This window comes from Pseudorasbora parva, chromosome 2 (assembly GCF_024679245.1).
Source record: "Pseudorasbora parva isolate DD20220531a chromosome 2, ASM2467924v1, whole genome shotgun sequence".
In the NCBI taxonomy this organism is placed as follows: Eukaryota; Metazoa; Chordata; class Actinopteri; order Cypriniformes; family Gobionidae; genus Pseudorasbora; species Pseudorasbora parva.
In genome coordinates, this window is record NC_090173.1 from 6,794,575 (window position 1) to 6,809,278 (window position 14,704).

Genomic DNA, 14,704 nt, shown 5'->3' on the forward strand with positions numbered 1-14,704 from the left:
TATATATATATATATATATATATATATATATATATACATATATTATTATAATCGCACCAGCTTGACCTCACTAAGTTCTCAATGCTGCGGTTTGCATGTAGGGACCCTCATTATGCTATAGTGTGAGGCTATTTTGAGCCTTGTTAGTGGTATTAACTAGCGATTTAATTTCACTTACTCTGTGCCTCATAGACAAGCGCTATAAGCTAATCTGTTTTTAGAAATAAAACTCTTTACATATGAGCAGCAGGGTTTTTGTGCATGTTCTCTAAGCATGTTTGTTTTGTATGTTTGTTTTGCTCTCATAGACTTGTTACCCATTCACCCCATTATATGACTGGCACACAGCAACGGTTGGAGTTAAAAATCTTCATATTGGATGCAGTGGGGATAAGCAGATAAACATCTAATTTTCATTTTTGGGTGAACTAACCCTTTAAGTAGAAACCTATACACCGGAGCCTGTAAAAATGCCTATTTTAATGAAAAATCAGACTGACTTAGACGCTTTTGCATTTGAAGTCTTCATATATACGGTGATGCAGAGTATGCCAGGCAGGCCCCAAATCAACACTTTTTTTTGTGTGTGTGCGCGATTTTTTTCCTTACATACACAAACAGGTTAAATAATAATATTGTAATAAAATTAAATTAAAACTGTGAATTATAGAAAGTAAGAAGTGAATATGAGCATGCTGTAAATAATAAAATCTTTAAAAATCAGACATCTGATTTTCTGGATTTTTTTCTCATTCTGTCTCTCATAGTTGAACTTTACCTATGATGACAATTACAGGCCTCTCTCATCTTTTTAAGTGGGAGAACTTGCACAATTGGTGGTTGACTAAATACTTTTTTGCCCCACTGTATGTGGCATAATTTTTGGAATGACTTATTACGAGAGGGAAAAAAGTGCTAAAGAAAAAAAGTTTTAGTTGCATAACATCGGTTATTGGAAATCGGTCATTTTCGGAAATTCTGATTTTTATCAACATTCAGTTGTGAAAAATTGTTGGGTAGAGTGTGTGTTTTAGTATTATTTGGTATGGATTTTTTCTTGATACATTACAGTGAACATCTATAAATGTCTCTTCGATATACTTGAGGGGGGCGAGGTTAGGGGGACCTGTACAATTTATTTTGCATATGGGCCCGAGCATGAGGGCGTCGCTAGGCCCTTTTTAGGGGGGCTTCAGCCCACGTCAAAAGCAGAGGTGTGTGTGTGTGTGTGTGTGTGTGTGTGTGTGTGTGTGTGTGTGTGTGTGTGTGTGTGTGTGTGTGTGTGTGTGTGTAAATTTGGGCGTCATTAGTCTGTCATCGCTTGTCAATGTCAAAATATTTGACAAAACCAATCAAATCAGAGTAGGCGGGCTTTATGTTCACACAGAAACTGCTGAGGCTGAGCGCAAATTTTAGCAGCGCAACTCGACGTCAAGTAAGATAAATGCAGCTAAACTAAACATTCATGTTTGACAGCTGCTGCTTTAAGTCAGGTATGTTAAACAAAAGACAAAAATATTCAGGCAAATCAATAAACTTTTATCTTACAAATATCTGATTCATAATGTAGGCCTAATTAATGAACAAGAAATATTAACAAAGCCATTTTCATCAGATTAGGCATAAGATTAATAATGAATGTGTATATATTGTAAATTAATATAATTCTATTTGTAACATTCAGTAAATAAAACAAAACTAAGCTATTTTCAGCCTGTATTGAGCATAGGATTAGTAATGAATGTGTTTATATTGTGAATTTAATAAACTTAACTTTAATACACAGTAAATTAAATATCAGTATGGTAATATGTAAACCATATGTTTACTTTATTCACTGACGAAAATGGAAAAAGTTATATCAGTCTAAGCTCAGCGTTATGAAGAGACAGGGCGAGATAAAAACAGAGAAAAAGAGAGATGTGGAGATAAGTCAGACAAATAATGTAATGCCCAGTGACTTGGCTATTGTTATCTAATTTTTTGGCCTTCAGAACATCTTAAAATGCACATATGTAGATCTTAGAAATCAAAATTTACCATTTTTTTCCATAAGCCCCCTCACTGGGGTCTGAGCCCCCCTAGAATGAAAATCCTAGAAACGCCCCTGGGCCTGAGACTGACTTGCTACACCAACTTCAATTAGAGCTCCACAGCGCTGCAGCAGCAGCTCCAGCACCAACAGCAGCTCCAGCAGCAGCTCCAACAGCAGCTCCAGCAGCAGCTCCAGTACCAGCATAAGCTCCAATAGCAGCTCCAACACCAGCTCCAACACCAGTTAAAATCAAAACTCCACCCACAACATAAGCTGCAATCTGAAAATGACGCTTGTACTTGGAAAAAAAATTAAAAAATCCACCCTGGCTTGCTTTAGACTCTGCTCTGATTCTTTCTTCTGTCTCCTTTATCTTTCTCTCAAGCTCTTCTTTTCTTTGTTGCTCTTGTTTTCTCCGTTCTTCCTCACTCTTTTTTTCATATTCAGCTTTCATCTCTGCTCTGATTCTCTCCTCTTCCTCCTTTCTCACTCTCTCAATCTCCTCTTGTATTCGTCTCTCTTCTCGTTGTTTTCTCTCCTCTTCCTCTCTCAGTCTCTGCTCTTCTTCCTCTCGTCTGAATCTCTGAGCATCTTCAAACATCTGATTACTGTAGTGTCCTCCTCCATTCTGCTCTATCATTGAGTCAATCTTCTGCAGTAGATCATTCACCTGCTGTCTGTTATTCTGAGCTTTATTGTTGAAGACGTGAAATCTGCCTCCACACTGATCAACTAGATCTCTTAATCTACAGTTCTCCTTAATGAGCTCCTCTACTGTCTGTCCTTCTAGCAGATCTCCATGAGTGAAGAGAATGATGGAGTATTTTAACACTCCCTCTCCAAACATCATCTCAATGATCTGAGGAATCTGCTGCTCCTGCTCTGTGAATCTGCCCAGAGGAAGCACAATGAGAAAAGCGTGCGGTCCAGGACTGGATATATAAACACTTTTCGCTATCTCTGTCACTAATTCCTCAGGTTTCATCTTTGTGTCGAAGAATCCAGGAGTATCAACTACAGACACAGATCTGCCTGAAACAGTGGCGTGAGCATCTGAACAAACACTGGTGACTGAATTCATTCCAAAGACAGAGTTAAACTCTTTCTGTCCCAGGATTGTGTTTCCAGATGCACTTTTTCCAGCACCACTTTTACCCAGAAGAACAATCCGTCTGGATGAGTGACGGGAGACAGGAGCGGCTGGTTCATCATTTTCTGGTATGTTTCTCTTCAGTGGATTCGGCTTCAGCGTCTCTTCACCCACTGTATACAAAAGAAACAGAAAATAAATAAATTACATTTTTAAGCTCAACTCACTGCAAACATTTTTCATTAAAAGATGTCCAAAATATTTAATATATTGCTATGAAAGACTCACTCTTTATGTCAATGTATGTCTTAACTACTTTTCTAAGCAGCATTGTAACTTGATCACTGGGTCCTTTCTTCTTGTTGTTGAACACGTGGTATCTCTGCTCATATTTCTGAACGAGTCTCTTCAGGGGTTCGGTGTCATCGATGAACTCTTTTATAGTCGTGTTTTCATCCTCCAGTTCGTCTCCTCTGGTGAAGAGAATCCAGGTTTTCTTCAGCCGTTTTTTTCCCAGCAGCTTCTCAATCTTCTCCACAGTTTTTCTCTCTTCTTCAGTGAATCTGTCAGCTTTGATGACCAGCAGAAACACGCAGGGACCAGATTCACATTTCTGCAGAACCTCTTCATATTTCTTCTTAATCTCGTCTTCACTCAGCTTTGTGTCAAAAAACCCCGGTGTGTCATAAACATGAACTGGTAGTTCATAAACAACACCAGATTCTACGGCTATGTCCTGAGTGACTGATTTTGAGCTTTTCTTTGCGATGAAAGCTGGTCGTCCCAGGATTGTGTTTCCTGTTGAACTTTTCCCAGCTCCTGTTTTACCCAGGAGGACCAAATTCAATCCAGCAGTCATTTCTGTCATTGTCAAGATGTGGCCTAAAAATAAAAATAGAAGCACACATGAAGCAAAGCACAAAAGTAAAAACGGTTATTTTTGTGTCTTTCCATTTTTACTTATAAAGACAGCGGACATTCCCAACCAGCACAGTCATGTGTGGCCCAGATGTGTTTGATCTGTGCTGTCTAACTGGAGCCCAGTCAGTTTTGTCCTCAGTTTCCATGTAGCCTCCACATGGGTTAGCCCATATGAAATGAACACTGCTCAGTGTGACACTACAGGCTGTTAAATACAACACTGAATCAGTTTATTCTAATGGAGTTAATGAGATAAATTAGTAATTGAGTGATGATTAAGCATTATTTAAGACACTTGATGATAACAAGCAGAATCATTGGGTGCGTTTACATGCACGTTCTTAAGACAACTATGCCTAATAAGCCGACAATGAACATGGTCATGTAAACGCGGTAACCTGTTTTCTTTTATCGGAGTAAGGTCATAAAGGGCGTAAGCATAAACCGGTCGTTCTGCCAGAAAGACTCAGGAGAATAAATACTGTGACAATTATCCATTTATTAACAACCCAGCAAGCAATAAAGTACTTTGGCACAGGCCCCGTCCGTAGCTCGCAATCAGAGGGTACCGCGTCACTACATATCCTGCCTGAAGACGAAGGCAGAGGCGCAGCCGACCCCCCAGTAAGGTATGGAAGGGACAATCCTGGTGGTGGTGGAGTGGAGTAGGGAAGGATTTGACTTGGAGGTGGTGGGGAGGATGGCGGTGAATTGGGGCGTCAGCTGCGAACTCAAACATGAGTAACCTCCGATCTTTTATACCCACGTATTAGAAGGAGATTGGATAGATAAAAGTTGAAGTGGCGTAACAATTGTCTTCCCGGCAGAACTTATGCTAAAGCTTTCATGGACAGGTAGTTTTTTAACTCTTACCTTGATTTCGCGCTACGTGTAAACGCATTAACCTGCTTTCTGTCGGCTTATTGACGTGCGCTGATGTGTGATAGGTGACAAAAATGCAAACTTTGAGCAGATTTAAACGCATCCAGACAGAGCGAGCTAGCGTTTTGCATGAAATAAGGACATATATCACAAACGCAGACTCTTTTAAGACCCAGAAAATTGTAAAGATGTGTTCTCATCTCATGCAGCATAAGTAGAAGAGGTTCAGTCAGAACGCTTCATCTGTATCTGAATGAGAGATAATATGAGCCGTAAATCTCCCGTTGACACAGTGCACGCTTTATTTAACATCACAACTAACGTAACATTTCAGATACGGACATTTTTATGTTTGACGTAAGGAAATAACCCGGTTTAGTCAGGTAAATGCGGTTTACTTGCGTTGTCAGCTTACTGGTGTGCATGTAAACCCACCCACTGAAGGACACAGATCAATGAGTCAGAATTGGTAGTCTATCAATTCTTCAGTAAGGATATTTTCCGTGACCACAGAAAAATAACTCTCTTAGCATGTAGCTGTGATCTTATTGTTAACTTGATATTGATTTATAAGCAGAACAGAATCAACTTATTTAACTAAAACACAAACACATAACTAATCTAAACAAAAACAAAAATACATACACACAATAGGGCTGGGCGATAAAACAATATGTATCGGGATAGACGCTTAATCGATATCAATAAAAAATACATTCTATACAATTTTCAATTTTTTTTCTCTTCGTCGGAAGAAACCAGAGGTTTGCAAAGTATCTTTGGTTACATGAACAAAGGCAATCACTCTCTAGCCTGGCTCTGCCCTCCTACGTACTTCCGCTCAATTTTCATTTTCCTTCAGTACTACGTCTGGGACTGCTGTGTATTCTTAGGTTTTCTCTGAACACATTTTTACCAGTCCAATCAGCGAACAGAGGGAGTGGCTGAGAACGATGACGTTGATGTCGTGCGCTAGTTTGAGATGTAGTTCAGTAATGGCGGCGGAGAAAGATGCAAACTAAACCATTCATTCCGTTGTGGCACCACTGCCGAATATCCAGAAGTTAAAGCCGGAGCAATAACAGTCTTTGCTGGGGTTTGTTGGTGGCCAGGATGTTGTGGCCCTCCAACAGGGTACACTCTGGAAAAGTTTGATTTTCCAGATCGCTTCGTTAGTGATGAAGGAGTTAGCGGAAGCTATTCGGACGGTAACTGTCCCTCGTGGGGTCGGAAGGTATTGCCATCATTTAATTTACAGGGACTGGTCAGTTATTTTATTGCCGTCCGTCTCTCACCACAAGCGGAAAAATCCCCGGCCGAGTTACCGACAAGCCTAAGCGAGAGAGACCTCCCCTCCATATTAGGTGCTTTTTTCTATTTATTTATTTATTATTTGAGTGCATGGAACTGCAAAAGGCGAATATCCACACAGCGCAGCCGCTGACGTTTAAATACTGCTCTATGATCGGCACTTTGACTTATTTTGTTTTATACAATCGTGTGATATGGAAACATTACAGTTCTGTGTTGAATCATCTGAAAACAGCCGCGAGCATGTGTTCATGACGAGATAGTGGAAAACGGCAATACACACAAACGTTTCACTTTAGCAGAACCACAACTTACTCTGCAGCTACTAACAGCAAAGAAATATGGTGTTTAGGAAGAAACATTTATTAAAAATGTTGCTATATTACATAAATTAATATTGCAGAATATAAATCACTTTTATAGAGGCTGTTTTCGTATTTTCTACAGGTGTTTACATTTATTTTACTTACAAATATAATAGTTTATTATATATGTTTTATATAGTTTTGGAAACCATATAACCATATAATGAGGAGCAAGGTTTGTACAGTCTATGTGTTTTACCCTGTGACTTCCATGATCTTACATTTAAATGAAACTGGTCTACAGTTAAACTATAGTCTAAACAGTTTTAAGTCTGGATCCCATGAATTAAGGACAAAGCTTTGTTTTCCTCTTTAAAAGTGTTATTAACTTTTTTTTAATAGATTTAATGAAATTGAATAGCCTCATGAAAGATAGATATCAGTGTCTTACTTAAATGATGTGTTAACTCTTGAAAAATATGATTGTTCAACCCCAAAATGTGATCATTTACTCACCCTAATGTCATTCCAAACCTAAATGAATTTATTTCTGTGTAGCATAAAATAAAATAATTTGAGTCTGTTTTTTTGTTCATACAATATTCAAATGGTAGTCTAACCCAGTGGTTCTCAAACCTGTCCTGGGGACCCCCAACCAGTGCACATTTTGCATGTCTCCCTCATCTAACACACCTGATTCAAATCATCAGCTCATTAGTAGAGACTGCAAGACTTGAATTGGGTTTGTTTGATGAGGGAACATGCAAAATGTGCAATGGTGAGGGGTCCCTAGGACAGGTTTGAGAACCACTGGTCTAACCAAAATGGCTTGTTTGCTAACATTCTTCAAAACATCTTCTTTTGTGTTTCCCAGAAGTCATACAGGTTTGGAAGGACACGAGAGTGAGTAAATGATGACAGCATTTAAAAGAAGAAGATTTACTTTACTGCAACCTAGCTCAAAATCATCAGTGCTTTACTGCCAAGGGCATTTCTGTGTGACAAAAAGAGCAATATTAAGTTTATCTGCATTTGCAGCAAATTCGATAATATCTATCATTATTTGTCCTTGTCCTAGTTTTATTTATATACGCCAATTTAAGGCCCCAAACCCAGCAAAAACATTCACGGGGAACTCTTGGGCCGGTTGTGCTGGGTATGCCAGAGCCGAATTTGAGCCCCGAACTCACACACCAAACACCAGTCTTTATTCAGTGTGGGGACTGAACTCACACACCAAACGCCAGTCTTAAGTCAGTGTGGGGACCGAACTCACACACCAAACACCAGTCTTTAGTCAGTGTGGGGACCGAACTCACACACCAAACACCAGTCTTTAGTCAGTGTGGGGACCGAACTCACACACCAAACACCAGTCTTTATTCAGTGTGGGGACCGAACTCACACACCAAACACCAGTCTTTAGTCAGTGTGGGGACCGAACTCACACACCAAACACCAGTCTTTAGTCAGTGTGGGGACCGAACTCACACACCAAACACCAGTCTTTAGTCAGTGTGGGGACCGAACTCACACACCAAACACCAGTCTTTAGTCAGTGTGGGGACCGAACTCACACACCAAACACCAGTCTTTAGTCAGTGTGGGGACCGAACTCACACACCAAACACCAGTCTTTAGTCAGTGTGGCGACCGAACTCACACACCAAACACCAGTCTTTAGTCAGTGTGGGGACCGAACTCACACACCAAACACCAGTCTTTAGTCAGTGTGTGGACCGAACTCACACACCAAACACCAGTCTTTAGTCAGTGTGTGGACCGAACTCACACACCAAACGCCAGTCTTTAGTCAGTGTGTGGACCGAACTCACACACCAAACGCCAGTCTTTAGTCAGTGTGGGGACCGAACTCACACACCAAACACCAGTCTTTAGTCAGTGTGTGGACCGAACTCACACACCAAACACCAGTCTTTATTCAGTGTGTGGACCGAACTCACACACCAAACACCAGTCTTTAGTCAGTGTGTGGACCGAACTCACACACCAAACACCAGTCTTTAGTCAGTGTGGGGACCGAACTCACACACCAAACACCAGTCTTTAGTCAGTGTGTGGACCGAACTCACACACCAAACACCAGTCTTTAGTCAGTGTGTGGACCGAACTCACACACCAAACACCAGTCTTTAGTCAGTGTGGGGACCGAACTCACACACCAAACACCAGTCTTTAGTCAGTGTGTGGACCGAACTCACACACCAAACACCAGTCTTTAGTCAGTGTGGGGACCGAACTCACACACCAAACACCAGTCTTTAGTCAGTGTGGCGACCGAACTCACACACCAAACACCAGTCTTTATTCAGTGTGGGGACCGAACTCACACACCAAACACCAGTCTTTAGTCAGTGTGGCGACCGAACTCACACACCAAACACCAGTCTTTAGTCACTGTGGGGACCGAACTCACACACCAAACACCAGTCTTTGGTCACTGTGGGGACCGAACTCACACACCAAACACCAGTCTTTAGTCAGTGTGTGGACCGAACTCACACACCAAACACCAGTCTTTAGTCAGTGTGTGGACCGAACTCACACACCAAACACCAGTCTTTAGTCAGTGTGGGGACCGAACTCACACACCAAACACCAGTCTTTAGTCAGTGTGGGGACCGAACTCACACACCAAACACCAGTCTTTAGTCAGTGTGGGGACCGAACTCACACACCAAACACCAGTCTTTAGTCAGTGTGGGGACCGAACTCACACACCAAACACCAGTCTTTAGTCAGTGTGGGGACCGAACTCACACACCAAACACCAGTCTTTAGTCAGTGTGGGGACCGAACTCACACACCAAACACCAGTCTTTAGTCAGTGTGGCGACCGAACTCACACACCAAACACCAGTCTTTATTCAGTGTGGGGACCGAACTCTCACACCAAACACCAGTCTTTAGTCAGTGTGGGGACCGAACTCTCACACCAAACACCAGTCTTTAGTCAGTGTGGGGACCGAACTAACACACCAAACACCAGTCTTTAGTCAGTGTGGGGACCGAACTCTCACACCAAACACCAGTCTTTAGTCAGTGTGGGGACCGAACTCACACACCAAACACCAGTCTTTATTCAGTGTGTGGACCGAACTAACACACCAAACACCAGTCTTTAGTCAGTGTGGGGACCGAACTCTCACACCAAACACCAGTCTTTAGATAGTGTGGGGACCGAACTCACACACCAAACACCAGTCTTTATTCAGTGTGTGGACCGAACTCACACACCAAACACCAGTCTTTAGTCAGTGTGGGGACCGAACTCACACACCAAACACCAGTCTTTATTCAGTGTGGGGACCGAACTCACACACCAAACACCAGTCTTTAGTCAGTGTGGGGACCGAACTCACACACCAAACACCAGTCTTTAGTCAGTGTGGGGACTAAACTCACACACCAAACACCCGTCTTTAGTCAGTGTGGGGACCGAACTCACACACCAAACACCAGTCTTTATTCAGTGTGTGGACCGAACTCACACACCAAACACCAGTCTTTAGTCAGTGTAGGGACCGAACTCACACACCAAACACCAGTCTTTAGTCAGTGTAGGGACCGAAATCACACACCAAACACCAGTCTTTAGTCAGTGTGGGGACCGAACTCACACACCAAACACCAGTCTTTAGTCAGTGTGGGGACCGAACTCACACACCAAACACCAGTCTTTAGTCAGTGTAGGGACCGAACTCACACACCAAACACCAGTCTTTAGTCAGTGTGGGGACCGAACTCACACACCAAACACCAGTCTTTAGTCAGTGTGGGGACCGAACTAACACACCAAACACCAGTCTTTAGTCAGTGTGGGGACCGAACTCACACACCAAACACCAGTCTTTAGTCAGTGTAGGGACCGAACTCACACACCAAACACCAGTCTTTAGTCAGTGTGGGGACCGAACTCACACACCAAACACCAGTCTTTAGTCAGTGTGGGGACCGAACTAACACACCAAACACCAGTCTTTAGTCAGTGTGGGGACCGAACTCACACACCAAACACCAGTCTTTAGTCAGTGTGGGGACCAAACTCACACACCAAACACCAGTCTTTAGTCAGTGTAGGGACCGAACCCACACACCAAACACCAGTCTTTAGTCAGTGTAGGGACCGAACTAACACACCAAACACCAGTCTTTAGTCAGTGTGGGGACCGAACTCACACACCAAACACCAGTCTTTATTCAGTGTGGGGACCGAACTCACACACCAAACACCAGTCTTTAGTCAGTGTAGGGACCGAACTCACACACCAAACACCAGTCTTTAGTCAGTGTGGGGACTGAACTCACACACCAAACACCAGTCTTTAGTCAGTGTGGCGACCGAACTCACACACCAAACACCAGTCTTTAGTCAGTGTAGGGACCGAACTAACACACCAAACACCAGTCTTTAGTCAGTGTGGGGACCGAACTCACACACCAAACACCAGTCTTTATTCAGTGTGGGGACCGAACTCACACACCAAACACCAGTCTTTAGTCAGTGTGGGGACCGAACTCACACACCAAACACCAGTCTTTAGTCAGTGTGGGGACCGAAATCACACACCAAACACCAGTCTTTAGTCAGTGTAAGGACCGAACTCACACACCAAACACCAGTCTTTAGTCAGTGTGGGGACCAAACTCACACACCAAACACCAGTCTTTAGTCAGTGTAGGGACCGAACCCACACACCAAACACCAGTCTTTAGTCAGTGTAGGGACCGAACCCACACACCACACACCAGTCTTTAGTCAGTGTGGGGACCGAACTCACACACCAAACACCAGTCTTTAGTCAGTGTGGGGACCGAACTCACACACCAAACACCAGTCTTTAGTCAGTGTAGGGACCGAACTCACACACCAAACACCAGTCTTTAGTCAGTGTGGGGACCGAACTCACACACCAAACACCAGTCTTTAGTTAGTGTGGGGACCGAACTCACACACCAAACACCAGTCTTTATTCAGTGTGTGGACCGAACTAACACACCAAACACCAGTCCAGCCCAGGTGGACATCATAATGTTACATCTCACCCCAGGGTATATTCCAACTAACCCAGACTATGGGGTGAATTGTAACATTTCACTCCTCGTGTTTGAAACGAAACCATTTTCTGTTTGTGTTGCAAAGATAATAGTTATCTTATTTAATAGCAGACACTTGTAACTAGTTTGAATCACATTTTGAACACACTGGCTTAAAAGTACTCTAAGATATGAGACTCTGAGACAGAAAGGTAACAAATGTTACAACCATCCCCGGTCTCCCCTACTTTAGGCTTTGTGTGCATGTCTAAACCATCAAATACACAAAACAAATAGCCTATGTCAAAATGACCGCTTGGAGACTAGGCTATTCACATAAAGATTTAATAGTGTCATATGAACTAATAATATCTCAAGTCTTTAACACAATCGCTACGAATTTAATTGTCATTTCACGGAAAATGTGCTGAGGTTATTAACCTTACCTTTACGAGAAAGTACAATACAAGTTGTTTTCTGCGTTTGCGATGTTTTGTTTACAGCCTGAGATGTCCGCTTTCGATTTCAAACTAATGAATCTTTTGAACCGATCGACGCAGTTCACCAAATCGGACTGAATCGTTCTAAACGGTTCGTGTCTCGAGTCAGTGCAAATCCACAAGTTACTAAAGTTACTCACTTTCTGTCATGAGTGACAGTCCATTTGACAAGAAATAAACTAATATCCTTAAATATGTTACTCTAATAACTCCAACAGTTCACTGCGCTGAGACATGTTGTTCTGAGAGAACTGAAGAGCAGCTGGTAGGCTACTGAGCATGCGCGTTTTCTACCGAACCTAGGATCACCATTTATTTGTTTTATCGATAATCCATGATATTTTCAGGAACAGGTTATTTCATTTCTTCAAGTCCTCACCACCAGGCTCGGCTTTGGAACCTCCTCCCCAGTGAGCTGAGAACAGTACAGAACCTGGACCATTTCAAAGCAGAACTGAAGACTGTTCTTTTCAGAAAGGCTTTTAAGTGTTGATTGTTTTTATTATTCTATATTTTTACTTGTTTTTAATCATTTTTGTCATTTTCCTGTGTAGCACTTTGAGATTCTTCGGAATGAAAAGTCTGTTATAAATAAAATCTATTATAATTTAATATTAGTTGGCTATTATATAACACAATGTGGATAGAACAGCACTGGGTGGAGATATTATATATATATATATATATATATATATATATATATATATATATATATATATATATATATATATATATATATATATATATAAAATGGTATCCCATAAAAAAGCTTTAAAATAGATAAATCTATACAGTAAATTAAAATAAATATATAAATTCTTAATTTATAAAAACGAGGCTGCCAATCATGGTATGCCTCTTTTTCAGTGTGTAATGAATAAGATATTATATTAAGTTCAATAATAAAATAAGGTATATTTGTGAACACTATTATCCTGTGTCGTGTCTGACTGTGCCTGTGGATATTTATTTGATAAATGTAATGATTTATCTTAATAGATAAATAAATAATACAATTGCGCATGCTTAAAGTATTATATCATATATCTGAATTTGTCTAAAAATGTGTATCTTATAATCCCTGGGGGACAGAAGTTATGAAAGAGATTTATGCTTGTGATAAAATAACTCCTGCATTGAGCTGAGTGAGAGCGAGATTGGGTGACCAAGTTTAAAGAAAAGTTTCAGCAACAGTCAAAGACATTTTGCAGTAATCTTAGTAAATGGGACTTGTTGATTCACATTAAAGTAAAATGAATTCCTGCTGGTTGAAGAAACCTTTATTCACCATTACTTATTATTTTATCCCAGCATGTGAATATAGAAGAATGAAAATGATTTAGTTGTATATTACACTCAGATCAGTAAGATAGATTATTGTCTCTCTATTCTGCATACTGCAACAAATAACTTGTTTTACTAAACGTAGAATGAGGGAACTGCTGTAGTCAACCAGTGGCAAACTAGTGAAGAAGATGGATACAGAGCTGAGTGCTCAGATACAATTATAATTAGAAGTTATAAAAGTTCAATTTGACTCATGCAGATCTCTGAGTGTTCACATTTCAGATGGCTTCAATGGCAGAGCCGTGACCACTGGAAGCAGCGAGTGGGGAAAGGTGAAGACACGGCTGCAGAGAGAACAAGAGAGAATGGGTGATGGACTTTTTTCAGCTCCCCTCCTGAAAGGAGAAGATAATAGTTTCCAAAAGGTCAGCATTAAAAAAGACTGATTTAATGCAGGGAAAGGTGAAACTTTCACTTGAGGCTTGGGAACTGTGCAAAGCAGAAATGATCAACCCAGACTTTCCAATGGACGCTTCAGCCCTCAAACAGAGCTTGTAACAACTTAATAATAACCCCAACAGAACACAAATTGATTGAAGAGGAAAATATGTCAAAGCAACAAAAAAAGGTTTTAGAAATATTTAGGGTATAAAGACTAATTAAAGATTTGCCAGTGAGCATCAGAATAAGTTATAAAGACCTTGAAATAAAGAGCTTATGAACAAGATCCTAATATAAAATAGACTCAATTGGCATTTCCAGGAGTATACCTAGGCTTTAGAGCAAAAGTGAAAGACAATGGTTTGCTAAATTAGGGATATTTTTAGGAGTTGCAATATAAATAAGGGGTTATTGTTCTGTTCTCATTAATATCACTAGTTGTCAAAGCCACAGTTAAGCACATGTTATTGCAATGATGTTAAGATAATGAGAGAATAATTTAGAGGGCAACCAAAGGATATATGTTAAGATTGGCTGACAAACCAAATTTAAGTTTACAAACATTAGATGCAGATTCAAGTGAGGACAAAGAAGACAAATACCAGAAAAAATTCTGGGTTGAGGATGTCACATTGCAAAAAGAACTTTTAGTGGTAGTTTTCTTCAGACAGGTGTGTTGGAGCAGTGCTGGAACTGAAATCTGCAGGATGGTAGCTCTCTAGGAGCAGGGTTGGACACAGCCTGACATTTTTAAGTACAATCGACTTGGATGTTTAAGTTATTTCAAATTAGATTATGTTAAACTGACTTAAAATAAGTTGCATCTTGTATAACTTATAAAAAAAGGTTTGTCATAGTGTTGTCATAACTTATT

The 14,704-nt window shown here is 40.9% G+C and overlaps 1 protein-coding gene across 2 annotated transcripts; it reads right to left on the reverse strand.

Moving 5' to 3' along the window:
* Positions 1 to 2,135: 2,135 nt before the first annotated feature.
* LOC137090986 (GTPase IMAP family member 8-like) lies at positions 2,136 to 12,329 on the reverse strand. Of its 2 annotated transcripts, none has more exons than XM_067455036.1 (3): positions 12,243 to 12,329; positions 3,414 to 4,007; positions 2,136 to 3,298 (listed from the first exon to the last, which is right to left on the reverse strand). In XM_067455036.1, the coding sequence occupies exons 1-3, from the start codon at positions 12,250 to 12,252 to the stop codon at positions 2,139 to 2,141; spliced, it is 1,764 nt and encodes a 587-aa protein (XP_067311137.1). In that variant the 5' UTR covers positions 12,253 to 12,329; the 3' UTR covers positions 2,136 to 2,138. The 2 variants fall into 2 exon arrangements, with proteins under 2 accessions (XP_067311137.1, XP_067311145.1); XM_067455044.1 differs by lacking the exon at positions 12,243 to 12,329 and adding an exon at positions 12,049 to 12,172.
* Between the last annotated feature and the right edge of the window lie 2,375 nt (positions 12,330 to 14,704).